Source organism: Equus przewalskii, chromosome X (genome assembly GCF_037783145.1).
Source record: "Equus przewalskii isolate Varuska chromosome X, EquPr2, whole genome shotgun sequence".
Taxonomy (NCBI): Eukaryota; Metazoa; Chordata; class Mammalia; order Perissodactyla; family Equidae; genus Equus; species Equus przewalskii.
The window spans coordinates 55,657,123-55,684,863 of record NC_091863.1 but is presented as its reverse complement, the minus strand read 5'-3'; the positions used below and the strand labels follow the sequence as shown (position 1 = coordinate 55,684,863).

General features: G+C 41.4%; 1 protein-coding gene across 1 annotated transcript in view; it reads left to right on the top strand.

The window, feature by feature from the left end:
* ERCC6L (ERCC excision repair 6 like, spindle assembly checkpoint helicase) overlaps positions 1-23,927 on the top strand; it is a 32,104-nt gene extending 8,177 nt beyond the window's left edge. The window contains exon 2 of the mRNA XM_070605140.1: positions 19,859-23,927. Coding sequence (XP_070461241.1) covers positions 19,859-23,525 — 3,667 coding nt within the window. The 3' untranslated portion in view covers positions 23,526-23,927. The remainder of the gene's footprint in view (positions 1-19,858) is intronic.
* Positions 23,928-27,741: the final 3,814 nt, after the last annotated feature.

Below are 27,741 nucleotides of genomic sequence, written 5' to 3'. Positions count from 1 at the left end.
GGAGAAAAAGGAAAAAAATAAAATCTTAAAAAAAAAAAAATCTAACTTATAAAAAAAAAAAAACCCACAGCTAACATCATACTTAACGGTGAAAGATTGAAAGTTTCCCTCCCTTATATCAGGAACAAGACAAGGATGTCTGCTCTCTCCACTTTGTTCAACATTATAATAGAGGTTCTAGCCAGGGCAGTTAGGCAAGAGAAAAAAAAGGCATGCAGATTGGAAAGAAAGAAGTAAAACTATCTGTATTTGCAAATGACATCATCTTTTATATAGGAAACTCTAATGAATCCACAAAAAAACTATAAGAGCTAGTAAACGACTTCAGCAGAGTTGCAAGATACAAGATCAATATTCAGAACTCAGCTGTGTTTCTATACATAGCAGTGAATGAAATTGAGAAAACAATTTGTTCCAGGACCCTCCCACAGATTCGCGGAGGCTCACGTCCCTTAGTTGGCCCTCCATATCTGCAGACACAGGGCTGACTGTACTCCCCAAGGTGATATACAGATTCCAATGCAATATCTAACAAAATCCCAGCTGGGTTTTTTTTGCAGAAATTGACAAGCTATTATAAAAGCTTTGTGGAAATGCAGAGGACCCAGAATATCCCAAACAATTTTGAAAAATAACAAAGTTGGAGGACTCAGAGTTCCTTATTTCAAACTTACTACAAAACTATAGTAGTTAAGACCGTGTGTGGTACTTGCATAACATAGACATAGAGGTCAATGGAACAGAATTGAGAGCCTCGACTCTCCTTTCCTGGAACAATGTAAAACACCTATATTGCAGGCATTTGCCAGGTGTAGGGGATTATGGTTGCTATTGTCTTTTGTTGTTTTTGTGGTTTTTGTCTGCTCAGCAAGCTTTCACATCCATCTTCTTCTGGTGATAGATCTTATCCTCTGGCCACTAGGGTGGGCAAGTAAACATTCTTGAAAACTTTTGTTCTGAAATATAAGACATATATAGGAAAATGTATGAAACATAAATATTCAATTTAACGAATTAAATTGCTAGGTCATGGTTTGTTTTTACATTTATATTCCTGTCTTAATGGAAGGTCTTGTCTGTCTCCCCACTGAAGTGGCCTGAAGGTGAACGGAAGGCAAACTTGAGGGTTCAGAACTTCTTTTTGAAAAGCCCTAGGTTTGTTCAAATTCTGGAGTGAGTGTTTGCTTGAAGCCCCAGAGTTTTGCACTGCAGTGTGGTGGTTAACCAGATAACCTCGGGCTGGAAGATCGGGGGCTGGAGGTACTAAAGGTTTATACCTACGGTAAAAGAACTTAATATTGTTACTGGAGAATTTTTCATTTTTAGTTAGACTTTATTTCAAAGGGCAAGTCAGGAGGTTAGCCACCAAACACTCCCCCAAATAATGAAACTGTTTTTTTCTGCTGAGGAACATGAGCTGCTGTGGTCCATCTGGATGCCAAAGCACATCTGCTGTGCCAGAGAAAAAGATAATTTTGGTTTTGGGATAGTTAGCTGTTTTTTCCTGGAGTAATTAGCCAGAAGGTTCAGCTGCTTTCTGAGGGCATGTTGTTGACATGTAAGAGAATGCTATCTTCCTGTTTATTCTGGCAGAAGGGTATTTGCCCACTTCAACCAAATTTTTCAGGTCTTAGTCACAAAGGAGGAGGACTAGATCCCTGCCTGCCTTTACCCCTTTGAATTAGGCCTTGCCCTTCGTGCCTGCTTGTATTCTCTTTGTGACAGGGTATAAAGGACCTGAAAGAGCACTAAGAACCTTGGATCTCTTAGGGGCCATAGGTTGGTTCAGACAGTTCTTATCTGTGGAATCTAAAGCCAGTGACACAGATAATAAATGCTGTAGAAAGCCTTATACTGTTTTAAGTGATTGGTCTTAGAAGTGAAACAGAGTACGTAGATGGACAGTGGTAAGACCCCAAACCAAACCTTGGGCAGGCTCCCATCCTGAGAGCCCCAGGCCCACTGTGTTTTTAGGAAAGCATTTGGAGAGGAGATCCTGCCAAAGTCAATGGTACTTTTTCTAGCTGAGATAAACCAGAGGTCACAAACTGGCAGCCCATGAGCCATGTTCACACGTAAGTTTTGTTTGCTCTGCCCAGTGTTTTTAAAACGTATGCACTAGTTACCATTTAAAAATCAGGAGAATTCACATAAAAATCAGAATTTCCAACTTTTTTCCAACCATCAGAAGATGTGGCAACCCTGGGCTCTTACTCCTGTGTTGCAATTACCCTGTGGAGATGAACAGCAGCTTGCCCCCTTCACATGGGGCATATGGACCCCAGTGTCGCTTTTCATCTGGCAGCTTCGCTCATCTCTGTTGCTTGCCTTGTCCCTAAAGGTCTTTGCTTTGTGACCACGCTACTTTGGGTATATTCGGCAAGGCCCAAACCTGAAGAGTTCAAATAGAATTCTGTGAGGTTGGAGGTCCGCTGCTCTTCCTCCCTGGGTTCCGCTATTGTATGCTCTAATAGCCCTCTATTTTCCTTCATAGCCATTATTATAGTTTGTAACTAGTTATTTATGTGCTGCTTTGATAAGCGTCAGTCCCTGTACTATAAGCTGCATGAAGGCAGAGACCTGTTTTGCTCCCGGCTATATCTCCAGTGTTTAGCACAATGCTTGACACGTGATCAGTGCTTAATACATATTTGATGAACAACTGAATGTCACTCAGCTTATTTTGGTTAGTCAAATGTCCTCCAACCACAGCGGTTACAATTTCACCAGTGGAGGACCTTATTATAAACATTGGGTGATTATCACAGGAGAATGTTGAGAAAGAGCGCTTACTGGGGCATCACTGGGGATTGGTGCCTCCGTGCTACCTCTGATTAGACCTGATTCAGGAGCAGTTATGTCTCAGGACCTAAAACTTCTGCTGGGCCTTATAGCCAAGCTCGTGTTCTTCTGTTGAGATCTCTAGTAGCCCAGTGTTTTGGATTTGGTTTAAACAAGACTGCGTATAAAATCACTTATATTGTATTAATGTCGAAGTGACTTTCTCTGAATTCTGCTTAATGTGCTGTCTTGAAGGCAGCGTTTTCCAGATCACATGCCAGGTCTTAGGTGGTTGGGCAGATTGTAGCCTGCTAGTGTATGGTTAGTGGAAGAACTTTTAAGGTAGCTTCGATGGAGAATTGCAAACTCCTAGAAAGACAAAAGATTGCCTCTGAAAGATGCTTTCTTTCTCTTAACTTTCTGAGTATCCGGATCTCACCATTCCATACCTTCAGCACACATTTACCAAATGCTTCCTCTGGACCAGCCCACACTGCTGGTTGCTGAGGATGCAGTGGCAAAAAGATACATGTCCTTATAGTCTAGTGGGGAAGAAAGACAAATGAAAAATTTCATATGATAGATATAAATACAGAGGATATGTCCCTAATCCGGAATTGTGGGATTTGGGGCATGTGTGTGTGAAGGAGGGAGTTGTCAGAGAAGGTTTCTTGGAAAAAAAATAGTTCCTTTACTGACTTTTAAAGGATGAGTGGGGATTAGCTAAGCAGTAGGGAAGAAGCTGATGCACATGGCGTGCTAGACAGTTTTGTGGGTAAAGGTGCAGGAGCAAGAGGAAGCGTGGCCCTTTCAGAGCTCTGTGGGAGCTTAGTATTGCTGGAACATGGTGGAGGTGGGAGGAGTGAAAGCAGATCTTTGGGCCTTGATGGTAGGCCTGGGAAAATATAATATGGAGGCAAGATGGAATGGTAGATAGAGCAGTGGCTTTGGATTTTTCCGGCCTCAGTTAAAATTCTAGCTCTGCCACTTGCTTTGCTAGCTGTGTGACTTTAGACAATTCATTTGACCATGCTGAGTCTCAGTTTCCTCATATATATAAAATGGGGATAACTGGGCCTAGGTCATTTGTTCTGTTGCTTCTCTTAACCAGATTATTGTGCCTCTTCCAGATTGCTCTGCTTCCCACCTGTCCACATCCATTCCCTCTGTCCCTTTAAACAAATGGCATTTCCTCAAAAAGTTAGAGAATTACCATAGGACCCAGCAATTCTACTCTTAGGTATATACCCCAAAAGAATTGAAAACAGGGACCCAAACAGATACTTGTCACCAGTGTTCATTGCAGCATTATTTACAGAAGCCAAAAGGTGGAAATGACCCAAGTGGCCATCAACAGATGAATGGATAAACAAAATATGTTCACGTGCAATGGAATATTATTCAGACTTAAAAAGGAGTGAAATTGTGACACATGCTACAGTATGGATGAACCTTGGTGACATTATGCTAAGTGAAATAAGCCAGACACAAAAGGACAAATATTGTATGATTCCACTCGTGTAAGATACCTAGAACAGGCAAGTTCACATAGAGACAGAAGGTAGAATAGAGGTTACCAGGGGCTGGGGGCTTGGGGAGTTACTGCTTAGTGGGTGCAGTTTCTGTTTGGAGTGATGAAAAAGTTTTAGAAATAGATAGTGGTGACGGTTGTACAACATTATGAATGTAATTAATGCCTGAAGTACAATTAAAAATGGTTAAAATGGTAAATTTTATCTTATATGGATTTTACCACAATAAAAATATCCCCAGAAAATTTTTCTCTCATAGTTCTAGAGGCCAGAAGTCTGAAATCAAGGTGTCAGCAGGGTTAGTTTCTTTGTGGAGGTTGTGGGAATCTGTTCATGCCTCTTCTAGCTTCTGGTGGTGCCAGCAACCCTTGGAGTTCCTTGGCTTGTAGATGCGTCACTCTGATCTCTGCCTCTGAGTTCACATGGCCTTCTCCACTCTGTCTCTGTGTCCACATGTCCCTCTTATTAGGCCCACCCTAATCCAGTATGACCTCATCTTAACTTGATTACATCTGCAAAGACTACTTCCAAATAAGCTCACATTCACAGATTCCGGGGCGACATGAGATTTGGGGGGATGCTGTTCAATCCAGTACAAAGCCACTGCCATGGTTAAACATCTTTTAGGGGAAAGTACACAGAATCAGAAGGGCAATGACAACAAAAAGATCCTCAGAAACACCGTTTGTTTGGGGACAGGCAGAGGGAGAGGAATTCAAGATGCAGACTGAGAAGGAATGGGTAGAGAGGTCAGAAGACATCCAGGAGAGAGTGTTGTGTGCCACTGTACCCAAGGAGGAGAAAAACTTCACAAGGTGTGTAGTGGTCGGTGGTTTTAAATTCAGCAGAAAGGTCAAGAAAGATAAAGACTAAGTGGCCATTGGATTTGGCATCATGGAGGTCATTGGTGCCCTTGATGGAAAGAGTTGCATTAGAGTGCTTGAGTAAGAAGCCAAATTGTGGTGTGTTGAGTTATGACTCCTGGTTATGTGTGCCTTCAAACTGAGAGACAGCAATCTATGGATAAAGCAGTCTTCCTTTTTTTTTTCTCGTGAGGAAGATTAGCCCTGAACTAATATCTGTGCCAATCTTCTCTATTTTGTATGTGGGTTGCTGCCACAGCATGGCTAATGAGTGGTGTAGGTTTGTGCCCAGGATCTGAACCCGTGAACCTGTGCCGCCGAAGCAGAGTGCACCAGATTTAACCACTACGCCACCGGGCCGGCCCCTCTTTTTATTTTTGGACTCACCACCCAGGTTCTATTACTAACATTTCACTGTACTTGTTTTATCATGTCTGTTCTACCAATCCATCTTATTATTTGAATGCATTTCAAAGTAAATTGCAGACATCAGGATACTTCCTCCTACTTCAGCATACATACCATTAACTAGATTTCAGTATTGTAGGTTTTTTTCTTTTGAAGTAAAACTTACCTACAAAGAAATGCACAAATCTTAAGTGTACATTTGGTGAGTTTTGACAAATGCAAACACCTGTGTAACCCAAACCCCTGTCAAGGTATAGAACATTATCATCTCCCCAGAAAATTCCCTTAGGCCCCTTTCCAGGCAATCCCCACTCCCACCTTCCACCTCCAGAGGCAACCACTGCTCTGATGTTTCCCACTGCAAATTAGTTTTGCCTGTTCCAGAACTTCATATAAGTAAAATCACACTGCTTCTACTTTTATGCCTCCCTTCTTTGGCTTAGCATAATGTTTTTGAGATTCATACATGTATGAATTCATGCATGCATTTATACATATAGTAGTTCATTCTTTTCTATTATCGAGTAGTAGTCCATTGGATGAATATACCACAGATTGTTAATCCAAGCTAGACACTTGGGTTGTTTCCAGTTTTTGGCTATTAAGAGTAAAACAATGCCATTTTTTAAAAATTTTTGCATGTCCATCTCACAAATGGGGCTAAGCAGGGAAAAGCTAACTATTAAATAATTAGTAATACTTGTTGTTTGCACTGTGAATCAATTCTCCTCTAATTTATCCCAGAAGTTGCTATTTAATAATATTAAGTGTGTATTTATAAGTGATTATGATAAATCATTTTCCACTTTGATTAAAATGATCATCCCTGGAAGTGAGGCCAAAAGGTGGCTACCTTCCCAGGCTGGTTCTTCCATGACCCAGGCTTCGATGGATTGGTTTCCAACACTGGCATGCACGTCACCTGCAATTTTTATGTCAGCCACACACGTTATTGATTCTGAGAATCAAAGGCCTTACTAATTGTGTCTGATGTAACCACATGCAACTCGACAAGGAAACTGGATACGATGAGATATGTCAGGGAGTTCCTTATGAGGGAACTGGATCAGGAGAGGCGAACTGAGTTCTTGTGGGAAGAACAGCAATAACTCTGTTCACATGCACTGAGATGAGCAGGACCAGGCCCCTGCGCTTCTACCAGAGGCCCAGTGCCTGGTGGCCAGGTTAGAAAACAGAGCAACTTCTGCTTGCTTTGCATGTGAAGCAAATAAAGTTTATTGGGTCAGGGTCTTCGCACTTAGTTCTCTATCCTGTCACATCCCAGAAGAAATTCCTAGGGAATGTTCCAAAGGGTCCTCCAGATTAAGGAAAACCTAGTGTTTGTCTCTGCAACTTAAGCTTATGTCCTTTCAGCTGCTGATTTGTGAACACTACTCTGTTTAGCTGGGCTTAGCTCTTTGGGGTATAGGTATAGTATGGCTAATTGGTTTCTCCGGGTAGGAAAAATTTTCAGCATCTAAACTTGGCGGTCCCTCTGCCAGGGGAGAGGAAAGGCTTCTCAAGGTATTAGCCAGCTCCGGAGGGTGGTAGATGGTATGGGATTGTTGAGATGTTAGTTGGCTATGGTTAAGGCAGGTGTTTGCATTGGGGGAAACAGCTTTTGGACAGAGATGGTTTTAAATGGGCACTTGGGCAGGGTTTCTTATGGCGAAGACCTTTGGGTGGGGATAGGACCCAGGGAGTTAGCAGCTGGGCAGTTCTGCCAGTGAAAGAATAGTTTTGCAGGTGTGGGACTTGCAGCCCATGTTTAATGGTCGTGTCTTCTAACAGTTGTTTGCATATGCTCTTTCTAAATGTGTGTTAAAATGATCCTTAAGGGGAACTATATTCTAGGCATGTAATTTCAGGTACAATCATTAAAATGTAAAGAATTTGGTTCTATTATCCCTTGCTATGGAATTAAAATCTCTTCTGGGTTGACAGTTTGCATCTGAATAGTTCTAACATATTAGAGCTTGACATATTAGAGCGCCTTTAAAAAACTTACTAAATTGGTAAATGAAATGAAAAACTGACATTCTCCCCCCATCCGCTAGCACTGTTCTTCTCCCTGTTCTCCTGCTTGAGAGGAGGTTCTTCCTCCTGAACTGGTTACTCTTCCATTGTCCTCTTGGCTCCCGAGCAGGCCTGGCTGCTCCCCGGCCATGCCCAAGGAGAGTAGGGGAGCAATTCTGGAAAAAACATTTGAGCCCGTGAAGTGTTAGCTAAGTTCTCCAGATCAGTAGGGATCCTATGTGTTATAGAAGGACACATGATTGCATTAGTAGTACAAACGGCGTTTTCCTTCCAAGCCCTGGAAATAGAAGTGATTAGAGGTTAAGTGGCTAAATCAAACTGCTTTATAGAAAGCATTGTTGTCTTGTAAATAACCAGTTATCCAGAGAAGTGCTGTAAAAAGGCAGATTTCTTTTCTTCCCTGATTCCATTATGGGGAAAGAATACCGTCGTAGGTTCAGCTTCGTTGGTGGGGCAGATGGGGTTGAGGGGAAGAGCTGAGATGGAGTATTAGACCTGCTAACTAGGGGGGACCAGGACTGGGACTGGGAAGCAGCTTGGCTGACAGCAAGGGTTCAACCCAGCCGGAAAGTGGGGTGTCCAAGACATACTGTAAACTCTGGTTGTGGTTCAGGCAGAAGGTTGACGGATGTGGGAGTTCCAGAGGATGGGTAGAACCCAGCAATGAGTCTTAGGCTGGTGGTAAGAGGTCTAGGCAGACAGCTGCCACTTAAAAGGTTGGTGTATGATTGTGGGGACTCTGGCCCCAGGCTGCGGTGCACTTTGCTCTCTGGGGAGGAGGCCTGGCTGGAGTTAGAAGCTCAGGCTTCATAGGGGTTCAGGGTACTGGGTAGGTTACCAGTTCAGGAACTTGGAAACAATCTAATAATGATAAAAAATGAAATTTTCTCCTTCAAGCTCTAGAACATAGACCAAGGTAGAAGACCAGTTATCCAGGTGAGGGTACCCTGGGGGTGAGAAGGTCCAGGAGGAAAGAGAGAGTGGAGAATGGGTTCAGCCTGGCACTTAGGTGGAGGGGTCCAGCGGTCGCCACTATGGCCTCACGTGAGATCAGAGCAACAGGGAATGTAACTCAATTCTAAGGCCCACTGGGGTAGGGGAGGTGGGCAGCTGACCTGCCAGGGTAGGAATAGCAGAGTTTTGCAGCCAGCAGGCTCTTTTCTTCCTCTTTTTCTCCTTCTCTTCATCTTTTCATTCCCTCAACTTTTACTGAGTGTCTGCTCTAAGACCCGCTCTCCATCCCTGTTCTCAAGGAGTTCACAGGTAGATACATAGGCAGAGACTAAACCAATGTTTCTCTCTTTTTAAATAAACTTTTCATTTTAGAGTAGTTGTAGATTTACAGAAATATTGCAAAGATAGTATAGAGAGTTGCCATATAATTCACAACTAGTTTCCCTATTGTTAACATCTTACATTGTATGGCACATTAATTACAGTTAATGAACCAACAGTGATATATTATTATTAACTAAATCCATACCTTATTTGGATTTCCTTAGTTTTGATCTAATGTTCTTTTGTCCAGCATCCTATCTAGGACATCACATTCCATTTAGTCGTTTGTCTCTCCAGGTTCTTGCCTGTGACAGTTTCTTAGACTTTCCTTGTTTTTGATGACCTCGACGGTTTTGAGGAGTACTGGTCAGGTGTTTTGTAGAATATTCCCTCAGTTGGGATTGGTCATTGTTTTTTCTTGTGATAGACTGGGGTTTTTGGTTTTTAGGGGGAAGACTACAGAGGTAAAGTGCCCTTCTCTTCAAATCATATCAAGGGTACATACTACCACCATGACTTACCACGGTGGCTGTTGACTGTAATCCCCTGCTTGAGGTACTGCTTGCCAGTTTTCTCCACTTTAAAGTTACTCTTTCCCCCCACTGCACCTTTGCCTTCTGTACTCTTTGGAAGGATGTTACTATCTGTACTCCATGTTTAAGGAGTAGGAGTTATGCTCCATTTCCTTGAGGGTGGAGTAGCTACATAAATTATTTGAAATTCTTCCACATGGGAGATTTGTCTCTTCTCTTTATTTATTCACTCATTTATATCAGTATGGATTCATAGATATTTATTTTATACTTTGGGTTATAATCCAATACTACTTCATTTTGTTGCTCAATTTTTTCCAGCTTTGACCATTGGGAGCTCTTTCATTTGGCTCCTGGTGTCTTTGACACACTCTCATCATTGTGGGGGGTTGGAAGTTTTTTTGAGCACTCCCTTGCTTTCTGACACTACAGGATACTCTGGGCTCATCTTATAGATTTCCTGCCACAGTCCTAGAATCAGCCATTTTTCCAAGGAGCCCTGGTTCCTGTTATTGGAGAATGGCATTAGAACCCGAGATCTGGGGGCTAGGTGCATTCATTGCTACTGGGGGGTCCTTGTTTCTAGGCTCTTTCTGCTGACAGAGCAAGGAAATATGTGTGTATGCTAACCCATGTGTATACACACGTCTGTAAATATGTCTATGTGTAACCATCTGTATCTCTGTTAAACATGGGTTTGTACTGATGTTCCCAGCTCTGATCCATTACCACATGAACCGTTCTAACCTCCTCCTCTTGCTTATCTGTAAATTCCCACTCCAACAGTGAGAAACCTGGCTCCCACTATCCGCCACCCGTGTACTGACTCTTCAGCTCTAGTGTACATGCACTGCACTATCAGAATTGTTAGCCCATATCCCCATGGGAAACATCTTTATCTACTAGAGTACAGTGGTTCTGGCATTTCTTTTGCTTTTTTAGTCTTACAGACGTCACTTCCTAGGTTACTTAGATCAGCACCTTTTCCCTTCGCCTCCTTCAGTGCAGTTGTTTCATATATTTCTAATACAGCTAGATTGTTTTGTAATGATTTTAATACAGTGTTAAGTGCGCTGATAGAGATGAACGCATAGGGGCGTACTGAGGTGGAACAACTGATCCAGCTCAGGGATAGGGTGTAGGGATGGAAGCGTCCTTGGAGGACCCACAGGTGAGGCCTAATCTGTATCTTTAGCAGCTCTTAAAGTGTGGTCTCTGGACCACAAGCATTAGTTTCACTTGGGAACTACAGAAATATGAATTCTTGGGCCTCACTACAGAATCAGAAAATCTGGTGTTGGAGTCCAGCAATCTGTGTTTTAACAAGCCCTCCAGGAGATTCTGCAGAACATTGAGAATCATTGTGTTAAAAAATGCGTTCAGGGAAAAGGGGGGGTGGGGGGAGGGCGCAAAGGGGGAAGTGGTGTACCCACGACATGACTAACAAAAATGTACAACTGAAATCTCACAAAGTTGTAATCTATCATAACATTAATAATAAAAAAAAATGCGTTCAGAGAGGTTAACGTGGTGAAAAGAAAGGAGTGCATTCCAGGAAGAGGAGGGTGGCGTGAGCCTAAGCTTACAGAACACAAAGTAGCATGATGGGCATACGGGGTTAAAATAAAATGTTTGAGGCAGGAAGTGGCAGGAGTTCAGGCAGAGAGGTCAGCAGTTCCTGGCTGGATTGGGGAAGGCTTGGAATGCCAGGCCGAGCAGCTTAAACTGCATTCGTAGGCCACGGGAAGCCACTGGAGAATTTTTTCTTATTAATAGCTTTATTGAAGTACAATTCACATACTATACATTTCACCCATTTAAAGTGTACAATTAAATAATTTTTAGTATATTCACAGAGTTGTGCACCCATCACCACAGATAGTTTTAGAACATATTCATCACTCCAAAAAGAAATTCCTTGCCTTGTAGCCATCACCGACCACCCCCACCCTGTCCGTGAAGCCCCCAGCCCTGGCAACCACTAATCTACTTTCTTTCTCTATGAATTTGCCTGTTCTGGACATTTCATATGAATGGAGTCATAAAATGTATGGCCTTTTGTGACTGGCTTATTATGTTGTGTAGCAAAATGTTTTTAAGGTTTATTCATGTTGTAGCATGAATCAGTATTTCATTCCTTTTTATTGCTGCATAATAGTCCATTGTATGGACAATTTTTTATCCATTCATCAGTTGATGGACATTTGTATTATTTCCCCTTTTGGCTTTATGACTAATACTGCTATGAACATTCATGTGCAAGATTTTCTGTTGACAAATGTTTGCATTTCTCTTGGGTATGTACCTGGGAGTAGAATTCCTGGATCACATGGTAACTGTATACATAACTTTTTGAGGAACTGACAGACTGATTTCCAAAGCAGCTGCACTATTTTACATTCCCACCAACAGTGTTATGAGAGTCCCAACTTTTCCACATCATTGCCAACACTTGGTATTTTCTTGCTTTTTATTCTAGCTGTCCTAATGGGTATGAAGTAGTATCTTATTGTGGTTTTGATTTGCATTTCCTTGATCAGCATCTTTCCACGTGCTCATTGGCCATTTGTATATTTTCTTTGGAGAAATGTCTATTCAGATCTTTTGCCCATTTTTTTAACTGGGTTATTTGTCTTTTAATTATTGAGTTCTAAGTGTTCTTTATATATTCTAGGTACAAATCCTTTATCAGATACATGATCAACCCATTCCTTGGGTTGTCTTTTCACGTTTTCTTTTTTTTATTGAGTTAATGATAGGTTACAATCTTGTGAAATTTCAGTTGTACATTATTGTTTGTCAGTTGTGTTGTAGGTGCAACCCTTCACCCTTTGTGCCCACCCCCTACCCCATCTTTCCCCTGGTAGCCACTAATCTGTTCTCTTTGTCTACATTTTTAAACTCCTCATATGAGTGGAGTCATACAGAGATTGTCCTTCTCTAACTGGCTTATTTCACTTAACATAATTCCCTCAAGGTCCATCCATGTTGTTGCAAATGGGACGATTTTGTTCTTTTTTATGGCTGAGTAGTATTCCATTGTGTTATATATATATATATATATATATGCACCACATCTTCTTTATCCAATCCTCTGTTGGTGGGCACTTAGGTTGCTTCCATGTCTTGGCTATTGTAAATAATGCTGCAATAAACATTGGGGTGCATAGGACTTTTGGAATTGCTGACTTCAAGCTCTTTGGATAGATACCCAGTAGTGGGATGGCTGGGTCATATGGTATTTCTATTTTTAATTTTTTGAGGAATCTCCATACTGTTTTCCATAGTGGCTGCACCAGTTTGCATTCCCACCAGCAGTGTATGAGGGTTCCTTTTTCTCCACAACCTCTCCAACATTTGTTACTATTAGTTTTAGATATTTTTGTCATTCTAATGGGTGTAAGGTGATATCTTAGTGTAGTTTTGATTTGCATTTCCCTGATGATCAGCGATGATGAACATCTTTTCATGTGACTATTGGCCATCCATATATCTTCTTTGGAGAAATGTCTGTTCATGTCTCCTGCCCATTTTTTGATTGGGTTGTTTGATTTTTTTGTTGTTGAGTTGTGAGAGTTCTTCATATATTATGGCTATTAAGCCTTTGTCAGATATATGACTTGCAAATATTTTTTCCCAGTTAGTGGGTTGTTTTTTTGTTTCAATCCTGTTTTCATTTGCCTTGAAGAAGCTCTTCAGTGTGATGAAGTCCCATTTGTTTATTCTTTCTGTTGTTTCCCTTCGCTGAGAAGACATGGTGTCCGAAAAGATCCTTTTAATACTGATGTCAAAGAGTGTACTGCCTATGTTTTCTTCTAGAAGCCTTATGGTTTCAGGTTTCACCTTTAGGTCTTTGATCCATTTTGAGTTTATTTTGGTGAATGGTGAAAAAGAATGGTCAATTTTCATTCTTTTACATATGGCTTTCCAGTTTTCCCAGCACCATTTGTTGAGAAGACTTTCTTTTCTCCATTGTATACCCTCAGCTCCTTTGTCAAAGATAAGCTGTCTATAGATGTGTGGTTTTATTTATGGGCTTTCAATTCTGTTCCATTGATCTGTGCATCTGTTTTTGTACCAGTACCATGCTATTTTGATTACTGTAGCTTTGTAGTATGTTTTGAAGTCAGGGATTGTGATGCCTCCCATTTTGTTCTTTTTTCTCAGGATTGCTTTAGCAATTTGGGGTCTTTTGTTGCCCCATATGAATTTTAGGATTCTTTGTTCTATTTCTGTAAAGAATGTCATTGGGATTCTGATTGGGATAGCGTTGAATCTGTAGATTGCTTTAGGTAGAATGGACATTTTAACTATGTTTATTCTTCCAATCCATGTACATGGAATGTCTTTCCATCTCCTTATGTCATCATCCAATTCTCTCAGAAAGGCCTTGTAATTTTCATTATATAGGTCCTTCACTTCCTTAGTTAAATTTACCCCGAGGTATTTTATTCTTTTTGTAGCGATTGTGAATGGTATTGTTTTCTTGAGTTCTTTTTCTGTTAGCTCGTTATTAGAATATAGAAATGCTACTGATTTATGCAAATTGATTTTATACCCTGCAACTTTGCTGTAGTTGTTGATTACTTCTAAGAATTTTCCAATGGATTCTTTGGGGTTTTCTACATATAAGATCATGTCATCTGCAAACAGCCAGAGTTTCACTTTTTCCCTCCCTATTTGGATTCCTTTTATTCCTTTTTCTTTCCTGATTGCTCTGGCCAGGACCTCCAGTACTACGTTAAATAAGGGTGGTGATAGAGGGCATCCTTGTCTTGTTCCTGTTTTCAGGGGGATGGTGCTCAGTTTTTGCCCATTGAGTATGATATTGGCTGTGGGTTTGTCATATATGGCCCTTATTATGTTGAGGTAGTTCCCTTCTATGCCCATTTTGTTCAGAGTTTTTATCATAAATGGCTGTTGGATCTTGTCAAATGCTTTCTCTGCATCTATTGAGATGATCGTGTGGTTTTTATTCCTCAGTTTGTTGATGTGGTGTATCACGTTGATTGATTTGCGGATGTTGAACCATCCCTGTGTCCCTGGTATGAATCCCACCTGATCATGATGTATGATCCTTTTGATGAATTGCTGAATTCTGGTTGCCAAAATTTTGTTTAGAATTTTTGCATCTATGTTCATCAGTGATATTGGCCTGTAGTTCTCTTTTTTCGTGGTGTCCTTCTCAGGCTTTGGTATCAGCGTGATGTTGGCCTCATAGAATGTGTTAGGAAGTGTTCCATCCTCCCTAATTTTTTGGAATAGCTTGAAAAGGATAGGTATTAAATCCTCTCTGAAAGTTTGGTAGAATTCCCCAGGAAAGCCATCTGGTCCTGGGGTTTTATTCTTTGGGATGTTTTTGATTGCTGTTTCAATCTCTTTCCTTGTGATTGGTCTGTTCAAATTGTCTGCCTCTTCTTGAGTGAGCTTTGGGAGATTGTAGGAGTCCAAGAATTTATCCATTTCCTCTAGGTTATCCATTTTTTTGGCATATAGTTTTTCGTAGTATTCTCTTATAATCCGTTGTATTTCTGCAGAGTCTGTTGTTATTTCTCCTCTTTCATTTCTGATTTTGTTTGTTTGAGCTTTCTCCCTTTTTTTCTTTGTAAGTCTGGCTAGGGGTCTGTCAATTTTATTTATCTTCTCAAGGAACCAGCTCTTTGTTTCGTTGATCCTTTCTACTGCCTTTTTTGTTTCAATAGCATTTATTTCTGCTCTGATTTTTATTATTTCTCTCCTTCTGCTGACTTTGGGCTTTGTTTGTTCTTCTTTCTCTAATTCAGTTAGGTGTAGTTTAAGATTGCTTATTTGGGATTTTTCTTGTTTGTTAAGATGTGCCTGAATTGCGATGAATTTTCCTCTTAATACAGCTTTTGCTGTATCCCATATGAGTTGGTATGGCATGTTATCATTTTCATTTGTTTCCAGGTATTTTTTGATTTCTTCTTTAATTTCTTCAATGATCCATTGCTTGTTCAATAGCGTATTGTTTAGTCTCCACATCCTTGTGCCTTTCTCAGTTTTTTTTCTGTGATTAATTTCTAGCCTTATAGCATTATGATCTGAGAAGATGCTTGTTATTATTTCAATTTTTTAAAATTTGTAGAGGCTTGCCTTGTTTCCCAACATATGGTCTATCCTTGAGAATGTTCCATGTGCACTTGAGAAGAATGTGTATTCTGCTGTTTTAGGATGAAGTGATCTATATATGTCTATTAAGTCCAAATGTTTTAGTTTTTAGCTAAATAGTGTTTAGCTCCACTATTTCCTTGTTGATTTTCTGTCTGGATGATCTGTCCATTGATGTGAGTGGGGTGTTGAGGTCCCCTACTATTATTGTGTTGTTTTTAACATCTTCCTTTAGGTCTGTTAATAGTTGCTTTATGAACTTTGGTGCTCCTGTGTTGGGTGCATAGATATTTATAAGCATTATTTCTTCTTGATGAAGTCTCCCTTTGATCATTATATATTGTCCCTCTGTGTCTCTCTTTACCTGTCTTATTTTGAAATCCGTTTTGTCTGATATAAGTATTGCAACACCTGCTTTCTTTTGCTTGCTATTAGCTTGAAGTATTGTCTTCCACCCCTTCACTCTGAGCCTGTGTCTGTCCTTGGGGCTGAGGTGTGTTTCCTGGAGGCAACAAATTGTTGGATCTTGTTCTTTAATCCATTTTGCCACTTTGTGTCTTTTTATTGGAGAGTTCAATCCGTTTACATTGAGGGTGAGTATTGATGCATGAGGGCTTAATGCTGTCATTTTCTCGCTCGTTCTTCTGGTTTTCCTGCATTACCTTTGTTTCTCATCCTGCGTGTTTTAGCCTACCCATTAACTTCTGCAATTTCTTATGCTGGGTTTCTTAGATTTTTCCTTATTTATGTTTTGTGGCTCTGTTTTGTTTTTTAGTTTAGTGGCTACCCTGAAGTTTGTATTTAGAGTCTCGTGTATAATATAGTCCCTTCTCTGGTGGTCTCTTACTTACTTGGCCTAGACTGATTTAATCCCTTTCCTCTTCCCCTCCTAAATTATTATTTTCATCTCTTATTCCAACTCGTGTTATGAGTTTGTGGTTAGAATGATAAGATCGTCTTTGCTTTGGTGGTTTCCTTACCTTTATCCTAATGCTATAGTTGAATATTTGCTATCCTATTCTGATTCTGTCTGTCTCCCTACTCTGTGGTTTGTGACCTCTTTCTCCCTTTTTTTCTTTTTTCAGGTATGAGAGCCTTCTTGAGGATTTCTTGTAGTGGAGGACTTTTGGTTACAAATTCCTTTAACTTTTATTTGTCTGGAAAAGATTTAATTTCTCCCTCATAGCTGAAGGATATTTTTGCTGGATAGAGTATTCTTGGCTGAAGATTTTTATCTTTTAAAGTTTTGAATATGTCACTCCATTCTCTCCTAGCTTGTAAGGTTTCTGTAGAGAAATCCGCTGAAAGTCTGATAGGAGTTCCTTTGTAGGTTATTTTCTTCTGTCTTGCTGCCCTGAATATTCTTTCTTTTTTCTTTCATTTTTGCCATTTTTACTACTATATGCCTTGCAGTACGTCTTTTACATTGACAAATCTAGGAGATCTGAAAGCTTCCTCCACACACATTTCTCCCTCAATCCCTAGATTTGGGAAGTTCTCTTCTATAATTTCATTAAGCACACTTTCTGCTCCATTTTCCTTTTCCACACCCTCAGGAATTCCTATGATTCTTAAATTGGTTCTCCTCATTGAATCTGCTATTTCTCTGATGTTTTCCTCATTCTTTTTAATCCTTAGTTGTCTTTCTTCCTCTGTCTGGAGCCATTCAGCCTGTCTATCTTCGATTATGCTAATTTGCTCCTCTACGGTGTCTACACGGGCATTCAGGGAATCCGTATTCTGTTTTATCTGGTCCGTTGTATTTTTCATCTCTAGTATTTCTGATTGATTCTTCTTTATAGTTTCAATCTCTTTTGTGAAGTAACTCCAGAACTCATTGACTTGTTTCTCTATATTTCCCTTTACCTCATTGAGTTTTTTGATGATAGCTACTCTGAACTCATTTTCACTTAGTTTACCTATTTCCAAGTCCTCAGGACTTAATTCTGTGTTTTTATTGTTTTCCTTCTGGTATGGAGCTTTTATAAATTGCTGAATGGTAGAGGAGCGTTTTTCGCACATGATGCTATTATTCAGTTGCAGTTACAGCCTGTCGCCACTAGATGGGGGTCGAGAGCCGCGCGTTCTGAGCACTCCGCCTTCAGCCGCGATGGTGGGTGTGCAGCGCGGTTTGGGGTAGGTGGGGCACTTTCTCTCATGGGCCGATCTACATTCTGATCAGCTCTCGCTCTTTGGTCTCCCAGGGCCCGGGCTTGGTGGGCTCCCCACACACGGAAGCTTTCCCGGTGAGAGGGTTTCCACTGCACTGGCGGTGGGAGTCCTGGACGATCCCTGGCCGTGCGGCCCCTCCCCCACTCCTTCCCTCACCCATGGCAGCTATCCCAGTCTCTAGGGGAAGGAGTGAAGTTCTCTCTTACCCTGTTCCAGCTCCTCCGAGGCCAGCTGCAGTCTCTCCGTCCTCCATCGTCTTGCTGCTGTAGGTCTCTGACTGTCTCTGTATTAGGGTTATTGGTTGAAATTCAGTTATTCCGGTTCTTTGGTTGTAGTTTGGTGGGGCGAGAGTCCCGGATCAGCTCACCCTGCCGTTTTGCTGATGTCACCTCCTGTCTTTTCACTTTTGTGATAGTATCCTTTGAAGCACAAAAATTTTTAATTTTGATGAAGCCCAATTTATTTTTCCCTTTGGTTGCTTGGGTGTTTGGCATCATATCTAAGAAACCATTCCCAAATCCCAGGTCACGAAGATTTATGCCTGTCTTTTCTTCTAAGAGTTTTGTAGTTTTAGTGCTTATATTTAGGTCTTTGATTCATTTTGAATTAATTTTTGTCTATGGTGTGAGATAGGGGACCAATTTCATTCCTTTGCACATGGATATCCACTTTCCTCAGTGAATTGTTTTGGTATCCTTTCAAAATCAATTGACTGTAAACCACTGAAGAATTTCAAGCACAGGAGTGACATGATTTCTTTTATGTTTTAAGACAATATCACTGGCTGCTATATAGAGAATGTATTGGAGGGGCCAAAAGTGGATGTAGTGAGTAGGAGGTTGCAGTTATCCAGGCCGGAGATGATAGTGACTTGCACCACAGTAGTGCTAGTGGAGATGGAGAGAAAGACACAGGTTATACTTGGGAAATGAAGTTAGTAGGACTTGGGGACTGTCTGGCTGGGAGGGGGGTAAAAAGAGGGGAGAGGTCAAGGATGACTCATATTTAGATTGGAGTCAAGGATGATCTTCAGATTTCTAGCTTGTATGGCCAAGTGGATGGTAGTGTCATTTACTACCACACAAATGGAGAAGCACTTTTTTAGAGGGGAAATAATGAGTTTAATTTGGGATTAATTGAATTTGAGGTGCCCATGAGCCTTTCAAGTGGAGATGTCTAGAAGTCAGTTGGAATGTGGGTCTAGACCAGAGCTTGGGGGCAAGCCCTGGGTTGGAGAGAGTGGTTTGGGATCATGAGCACATAGGTGGGAGTGAAAGCTCAGGGAGAGCCCAAGGAGAGAGTAAAACTGAGAAGAGGGCCCAGGACTCTTCTGGACAGAGCCCTCTGGGAGGAAGAATAGGAGCCCAAGAAGGACAGAGAAGAAAAGGCCGGTGATGGGGGAGGAGACCAGGAGGAATCTATAGGAATCTGGTGGAAGGAGGGAATTTTAAGGATGGAGTGATCAAGTGTTAAATGCATCACAGAGGTCCAGAAAAATAAGGCCTGAGAAGTGCCCATGTGTCTTTCCTGTTTCCATGCTCCCACGATATAGTTTGGTTGGTTGGTTTTGCAAAAAATATCACTCTATACTTCTTGTAGGTGGCAGGTTTTTTTAATACTGTGGAACCAATAACCTTTGCACATACATTTTCCACAACTAGTGCCTGAAGATGTTGCTGACAGTGTCTGGTGGATATTTGTGTCTTAAGTCATGCCAGCTTTAAGTGGTATCTTCTGTGCTAACTTTTCCCATTCTGAATTGTGGATATTAAAAGCTCAACTGTAGTTTAGATTCCAAAATGGACTCTAAAGTGTCCTTAGACTGAAGGTTCAATCTGTTTCCGTTTTTTTTCCCTTTTTTCTCCCCAAAGCCCCCTGGTACATAGTTGTATAATTTTTTTAGTTGTGGGTCCTTCTAGTTGTGGCATGTGGGACGCTGCCTCAGCGTGGCCTGATGAGCAGTGCCATGTCTGCGCCCAGGATTCGAACTGGTGAAACCCTGGGCCGCCGAAGCAGAGTGCGCAGACTTAACCACTTGGCCATGGGGCCGGCTCCTGTTTTCGTTTTTTCTAATCTTCTATCTATCTATCTTTTCTTTTTTTTTCTTTTACTGTTTTTTTTACAGATATGTGAAAGAGGCCAAAGAAGCAACCAAGAATGGAGATCTGGAAGAAGCATTTAAACTTTTCAATTTGGCAAAGGACATTTTTCCCAATGAAAAAGTGATGAGCAGAATCCAAAAAATACAGGAAGCCTTGGAGGAGTTGGCAGAACATGAAGATGATGAATTCACAGATGTGTGCAACTCTGGACTGCTGCTTTATCGAGAACTGCACAACCAACTGTTTGAATACCAGAAGGAAGGCATTGCTTTCCTCTATAGCCTATATAGGGATGGAAGAAAAGGTGGTATCTTGGCAGATGATATGGGATTAGGGAAGACTGTTCAGATCATCGCTTTCCTCTCTGGTATGTTTGATGCTTCACTTGTGAATCATGTGCTGCTGATCATGCCAACCAATCTGATTAACATGTGGATAAAAGAATTTGCCAAGTGGACTCCAGGAATGAGAGTCAAAACCTTTCATGGTCCTAGCAAGGATGAACGTACCAGAAACCTCAATCGGATTCAGCAAAGGAATGGCGTCATTATTACTACATACCAAATGTTAATCAATAATTGGCAGCAGCTTTCAAGCTTGAACAGCCAACAGTTTGTGTGGGACTATGTCATCCTTGATGAAGCACATAAAATCAAAACCTCATCTACTAAGTCAGCAATATGTGCTCGTGCTATCCCTGCCAGTAATCGCATCCTCCTCACGGGAACCCCAATCCAGAATAATTTACAAGAACTGTGGTCCCTGTTTGATTTTGCTTGTCAAGGGTCCCTGCTAGGAACATTAAAAACTTTTAGAATGGAGTATGAAAATCCTATTACTAGAGCAAGAGAGAAGGATGCTACCCCAGGGGAAAAAGCCTTGGGATTTAAAATATCTGAAAACTTAATGGCAATCATAAAACCCTATTTTCTCAGGAGGACTAAAGAAGAGGTACAGAAGAAAAAGTCAAGCAACCCAGAGGTCAGACTTGATGAAAAGAATCCAGATGCTGATGCCATTTGTGAAATGCCTTCCCTTTCCAGGAAAAATGATTTAATTATTTGGATACGTCTTGTACCTTTACAGGAAGAAATATACAGGAAATTTGTGTCTCTAGATCATATCAAGGAGTTGTTAATGGAGACACGCTCACCTTTAGCTGAGCTAGGTGTCTTAAAGAAGCTGTGTGATCATCCTAGGCTGCTCTCTGCACGGGCTTGTCATTTGCTGAATCTAGGGGCTGTCAAATTCTCTGTTCAAGATGAAAATGAAGGGGAAGATTCCTCAGATGTGGACCATCTTGATAAAATTACTGATGATACACTGATGGAGGAATCTGGAAAAATGATATTTCTAATGGACTTGCTTCAGAGACTTCGAGATGAAGGGCATCAAACTCTGGTGTTTTCCCAGTCAAGACAAATTCTAAACATCATCGAACGCCTCTTAAAGAATAGGCACTTTAAGATATTGCGAATCGATGGAACAATTACTCATCTTGTGGAACGAGAAAAAAGAATTAACTTATTCCAGCAAAATAAAGATTACTCTGTTTTTCTGCTTACCACTCAAGTAGGTGGTGTTGGCTTAACATTAACTGCAGCAACTAGAGTGGTCATTTTTGACCCTAGCTGGAATCCTGCAACTGATGCTCAAGCTGTGGATAGAGTTTACCGAATTGGACAAAAAGAAAATGTTGTGGTTTATAGGCTAATCACTTGTGGGACTGTAGAGGAAAAAATATACAGAAGACAGGTTTTCAAGGACTCATTAATAAGACAAACTACTGGTGATAAGAAGAACCCTTTTCGATATTTTAGTAAACAAGAATTAAGAGAGCTCTTTACAATCGAGGATTTTCAGAACTCTGCAACCCAGCTGCAGCTTCAGTCTTTGCATGCTGCTCAGAGGAGATCTGATAAGAAACTAGATGAACACATTGCCTACCTGCACTCTTTGGGGATAGCTGGAATCTCAGACCATGATTTGATGTACACACGTGATCTGTCTGATAAAGAAGAGCTTGATGTGATAGAAGAATCTCACTATATTCAACAAAGGGTTCAGAAAGCTCAATTCCTTGTTGGATTAGAGTCTCAAAATACAGAAATGGAAAGACAAAGAGCTGGAATTGAAGGGATCTGGCTGAGGGAACCTGTATTTCCTTCTCAAACAAGGAAGAAATGCCCTGCATTGAATAACTCACAGCCTCGGCCTTCACGTCTTCTAACTACTCTTCATAGCCAGGAAGAAGAAATCAGTTCCCAAATGGCAAGTGTAATTATTGATGACCTGCCGGAAGAGAGTGAGAAACAAGATCTCTCCAGTATGAAGATGAACGTTACCGTCCTGCAAGATGGTAGGCACCCACGTGAAAGTACATTTGATGCTGACTTTGTAGCTACTTCACCCAAGGGGTGTGGGAGTGTAGGAGAAATCTGGAGCGACTCTTTATCAGGAATGGCTCTACAAAAAGAGGCATCGCGAGAGGGGCCTACGAAGGAGGCACTGCATGATAACCCTCTGGGAAGTTTTAATTATTTGCTTAGCAAATCAGTCAGAGCTGATCTTGGGCCAAATCTAGATCAAGTAAAGGATGATGAGATTTTAAATCCCTGGAGTCGCTGGCCCGTTAATCCCATCACAAGTGAAAATCAAAATACAGAATTGAATGCCTCTGTTCTTACAATAGCCGATGATGACCTGTCAGCATCCCACAGTGCACTGCAAGATGCTCAAGCAACTGAGGCCCAGTTGGAAGAGCAACCTTTAGCATCTTCACCACAATATGTGTGTGATTTCAATCTTTTCTTGGAAGACTCTGCAGACAATGGAAAACTTTCCAGTCACTCTTTGGAGCATGTTGAGAAAGAAAATAGCTTGTGTGGCTCTGCAGCTGATGCTGGAGCAGAGTTTGTGCCTAGCAAAGCATGTCTCAGTGTGGATCTTTCTGAGAAAGATGATGAGGCAGAAGAAGAAGTAGTTAATGTGAAAGTCAGAAGTAAAGCTAGAAGGATTGTTTCAGATGGTGAAGAGGAACATGATACCTTAAAAGATGCTTCAATCACAAATCCATTCAACCTATCTCCCTTTCAGTTCTCATCTGTAAAACAATTTGATGCTTCAACTCCCAAAAATGACATCAGTCCACCTGGAAAGTTCTTTTCACCTAAAATACCTGATAGTGTAAATAAGTCTATAAACTCTAGAAGATCCCTGGCTTCTAGGAGGTCTCTTATTAATGTGGTTTTAGACCATGTGGAAGATATGGAGGAAAGACTTGACAGCAGCAGTGAAGCAAAGGTTGTTGGAGATTACCTGGAGGAAGGAGCAGAGGAAAGCAGTGGTGAAGCCTCAGAGTGGACAGAAGAGGATCCTTCCGGAGAAATGTTGTCTTCAGAAAAGAAGTCCAGCCGGTTAGCTCCACCTGAGCCTGGTGCTCTAGCTCAAGAGCCCTCTTCTGACCCTGTGCCTTTGTCCAGTGGACAGTTGGTTGATTCTCCCCAGGACAGGGCAGTGGAGGCTGTGAACGACTATGAGACTCTGGTGAGGCGTGGAAAAGAACTGAAAGAGTGTGGAAACCTACAGGAGGCCTTAAACTGCTTAGTTAAAGCACTTGACATAAAGAGTGCAGATCCTGAAGTCATGCTCATGACTTTAAGTTTGTATAAGCAACTCAATAAAACTTGAGAATATAACCTGTGCATTGTATTTTAAAGCAAAACTGAGCATCAGGCAATTTGTTCCCATAATTGACTTCTTTGGGAAAATGAAGCATTCAGGTTTAAGGCGAGACACATCTCAAAAAGCAAGTTTTTGTTTCTAACTTTTTTGTAAATTCTGCCTTTCCCCTGTGCTCCCGCCCCCCTCCCCCAATACATATATTGTGTATTCTGAGCACTAGGTTAATATTTCTTTGCTCAAATATGCTTATTTTTTCTTTCAGGCATACTCTATAAACTTAATAGAACTACATTATTCCTAGAAAAGTTTTTGTAAAATTATTCTGGCCATTGTTAATTTTATTCTGAAGATGATCACTTTTGTATCTCACAGTTCAGATAAGAATATTAAAGTTCCTTTTCTCAAGTGTTTTCTGTTTGCTTTCTTTCACTGAGATGACACTGGTACATGTGTAGAGAAACCTCCTGTTGAGGCAGGAGCTTGGCGTTAGTGTTCCAAATCTGAGACTGGCTTATTAACATGCTGTTTTATTTATTTATTTTTTTGTGAGGAAGATTGGCCCTGAGCTAACATCCATTGCCAATCTTCCTCTTTTTGCTTGAGAAAGATTGTCGTTGAGCTAACATCTGTGCCACTCTCCCTCTACTTTATGTGGGACACTGCCACAGCGTGGCTTGATGAGCAGTGTGTAGGTCCATGCCCGAGATCTGAACCTGTGAACCTGGGCCACTGAAGCAGAGCGCACAAACTTGACCACTACGCCACCAGGCTGGCCCCATTAACATGCTGTTTTAGGCTCTCTGCTTCCTACAGCAGAAGGCTGGGATGAGGCACCTGGCACTAGGCCTCTTGCTCACTGGAGCCCTACCCTGGAGTCATTCTGCTGACCATTTAGCCATTCTTCACTCACCACCAACTGTGTTCTGACGTGTGCCTAGCACATTGTCTCTCTGGGTTGTAGACTGAAAAGGGCTGGTTCCCTCTCAGAAACATAAAGTGCAGTGTGGCACTCTGTACTCTTGTCACCTGAGAAGGGGAACTGGCATTTCTCAAGTACCTGCTATGTACTGGGTACTCTACATAGGTTTCTCGTTTAATCCTTACCATAATCCTTTGAGGTCGAGGATTGCATTTCTATTTTCTAGTGAGGAAACTAAGGCTCAGAGAGGCTGTGACCTGCCCAAGATCACATGGTAAGGGGTGAAATGGATTCTTAACCACGTGTTGCCTCGTGAAAAGCCACTATAATATACTGAGCTGTTTTTACTCACAAACTTCTGACACCAAATGTGTGGAAGTTTGCCACACCAAGCGCTTCTCCAGTTCTCTGCAGACACCTACGGGGTGTCCTACAAGTCAACTCGATTCCGACACTCCCTGGAGTTAGGGTCAGACTGCACAGGTTTAAGGGCTCACTCCCATCAGACTCCACTTCACAGCCAGTTGCTAGTATTGAGTTCCCGTGTTATCCACACTTCTATCCCACCTTGGCTACAAATTCAGGGTTCCCGTGACTGTCCCTTCAGGTTCAATAATTTGCTAAAAAGGCTCACAGAACTCAGAAAAACTATTTATTATTACCGATTTCTATAAAGAATACAATTCAGGAGCAGCCAAATGGAAGAGATGCATGGGGCAAGGTATCGGGGGTCGGGTGCAGCTTTCATGCCCTCTCTTGGCACCACCACACTCCCAGCACCTTGTGTTCAGCAACCCAAAGCTCTCTGAAGCCGATTGTTGAGGGTTTTTTACTGAGGTTTCATTAGTAGGCATGATTGTTGAAATCACTGGCCATTGGTGATTAACTCAATCTCCAGCCCCTCCTCTCCCTTGAGGCCAGGGGATGGGGCCAAAGGTATCAACCCTCTAATTCTGTGTCTTGGTTTTTCTGATGACCAGCCCCCATCCTGAAGCGTTCTAGGGGCCCCCAGCCACTAGTCATCTCATTAGCGTACAAAGACACTCTTAATCACTCCAGAGATTCCAAGGGTTTTAGGAGCTGTGTGCCAGGAACCAGGGACAAAGACCAGATAATTATTTTTTATAGCACATACACAAAAGTTATTTGTAAATTATATACAGGCACTACTATTCTCATATATTATGTATATTACAAAATATACAGAAGTTTGAAAGAGATGAGCTGAAGTTTAAATAACAGATTATTTGTTGATAGTACAAAATTTTGCTCTTACCAAAAGAAATTATTACTAATATTTTAGGGAGGGTATGGATATATATGATTATTTTTAAAAATCTTGGTAGTAACACTGATTCCACAATTTGCATGTAGGTCCGGCTCCGTTTTCCTGTGTGGACTGAAGGGCTGTCGTGATGCAGGTGCATCACTGGGTGCGCCCTACTTCTTTTTCAGTCCCTTCCATCAAGCATACAGAATGTGGAAATTCAACTGAAATTCCTCTCTCACCTGATGTAAAAAACACAAAAGCTCCCACAGGATTTATTTGCCTTCCAGGAGGCTTTAGGGGCCTGTATCCACTTGATCCGAACAGTGAGGCTTAACGCCTAGGTGTATCCTCACTGAAAAAACAAAATGCTTCTTGTTTTGAGTGTACTATGACAATTTTGGGGAAAAAATACATGCACGTGGTAAAATATTCAAACAGTATCTAAGGCAGAGATTTTTAAACTGAAGTTCATGGATAGAATTCAGATGCCTGTGAATTTGGATGGGAAAAAGTTACGTCTTTCCCCCCCACTAACCTGTATCTGTAATTTAATGTGATAAACGGCAATAGCATATATGGGGTATATGAGGAAGCCATTTGGTGTAAAACTAATTCGGCCTGAACTTGTTTTTTCCAAAAGGGCCTGACGTGGCCATTGAGCATGCATTGTATATCTGCTTTAAATATTTACTATGTGCCAAAGACAAGAACAATGCCCTTAAAGATAAGGATGTAACTTCCCTCACATTGGCATTTCCTTAAAGATATGCATCTCTCCCTAAACTAAGGATTGATTGCTGGCCTGCTGCGCTCATCCTGTGACCACCCAGCTGGAGACCACAGACCTGCTACCTGCTGTGTTCATCAATTGCTGTGTGAAATGCTCCGCCAGCAAAGCAATCTCGTGACCATTGTAAGAGGGACATTCCAATCATGTGATACATGCTCTTTGATGGTATATAAACACTGTCAACCCCCATTTCTTTGGAGCGCTCCATTCCTCTGTAAAAGGACTATTCCAGGCTATATGGTCCTCAGATCTGGCTCATAATAAACTCACCCCCCCCCCCCCCCCCGACAACTAGAAGGACCTACAACTAAGATATACAACTATGTACCGGGGGGATTTGGGGAGATAAAGCAGGAAAAAGAAAGTTTAGATAAACTCACCCCAATTTTGATTTATAGATTGGTTATGGATTATTTTCATCGACAAATGTTTCCTTTCATTATGAATGTAGGCAACAAACTGCAGAAGTATTAGCAGTACCTGCAACTTTGTCGGTGATAGAAATCGCAGAGATTTTATTGTTATTGCAGCTATCTCAAAATACCATTGATATTCATCACTATAAAATCGCAGTGCTTTTTAGACCTACCACTAGATCTTACTTAATATATTAAAAAGGTTATATATGTAACTTAAATACATGTATTTAAATTGTTTTATATACATAAAACAATTCAGAAACTTTCGATTATTCTTTTTCAGTATAATTGTTGTCCTTTGTAATCCTATGTATTTTACTTTATTCATTTAAAATCAACATTCTGAGAAGGGCTCTATAGGCTTGGGAAAACAGCCAAAGGGATCCATGGTACAAAACAGATTAAGACTCCTGATCTAAGGGTGTGAGTTTTTCGTTCGTTTTTTTTTTTTTGAGGAAGATTAGCCCTGAGCTAACATCTGCTGCCAGTCCTCCTCTTTTTGCTAAGACTGGCCCTGAGCTCACATCCCTGCCCATCTTCCTCTACTTTATATGTGGGACGCCTACCACAGCATGGCTTTTGCCAAGCGGTGCCATGTCCACACCCAGAATCCAAACCAGCGAACCCCCGGCCGCCGAGAAGCGGAATGTGTGGACTTAACTGCTGCACCACCGGGCTGGCCCCAAGGGTGTGAATTACAAAGCCTCTCAGCCGCCCCTGCTCCTGGTCCTGGATGGCCACTCCTAGAGGCAGTCTACGTAATGTACCAGCATATATGTGTATATATATTTATGTTTTTACCCAAATAGTATCCTGTACACACT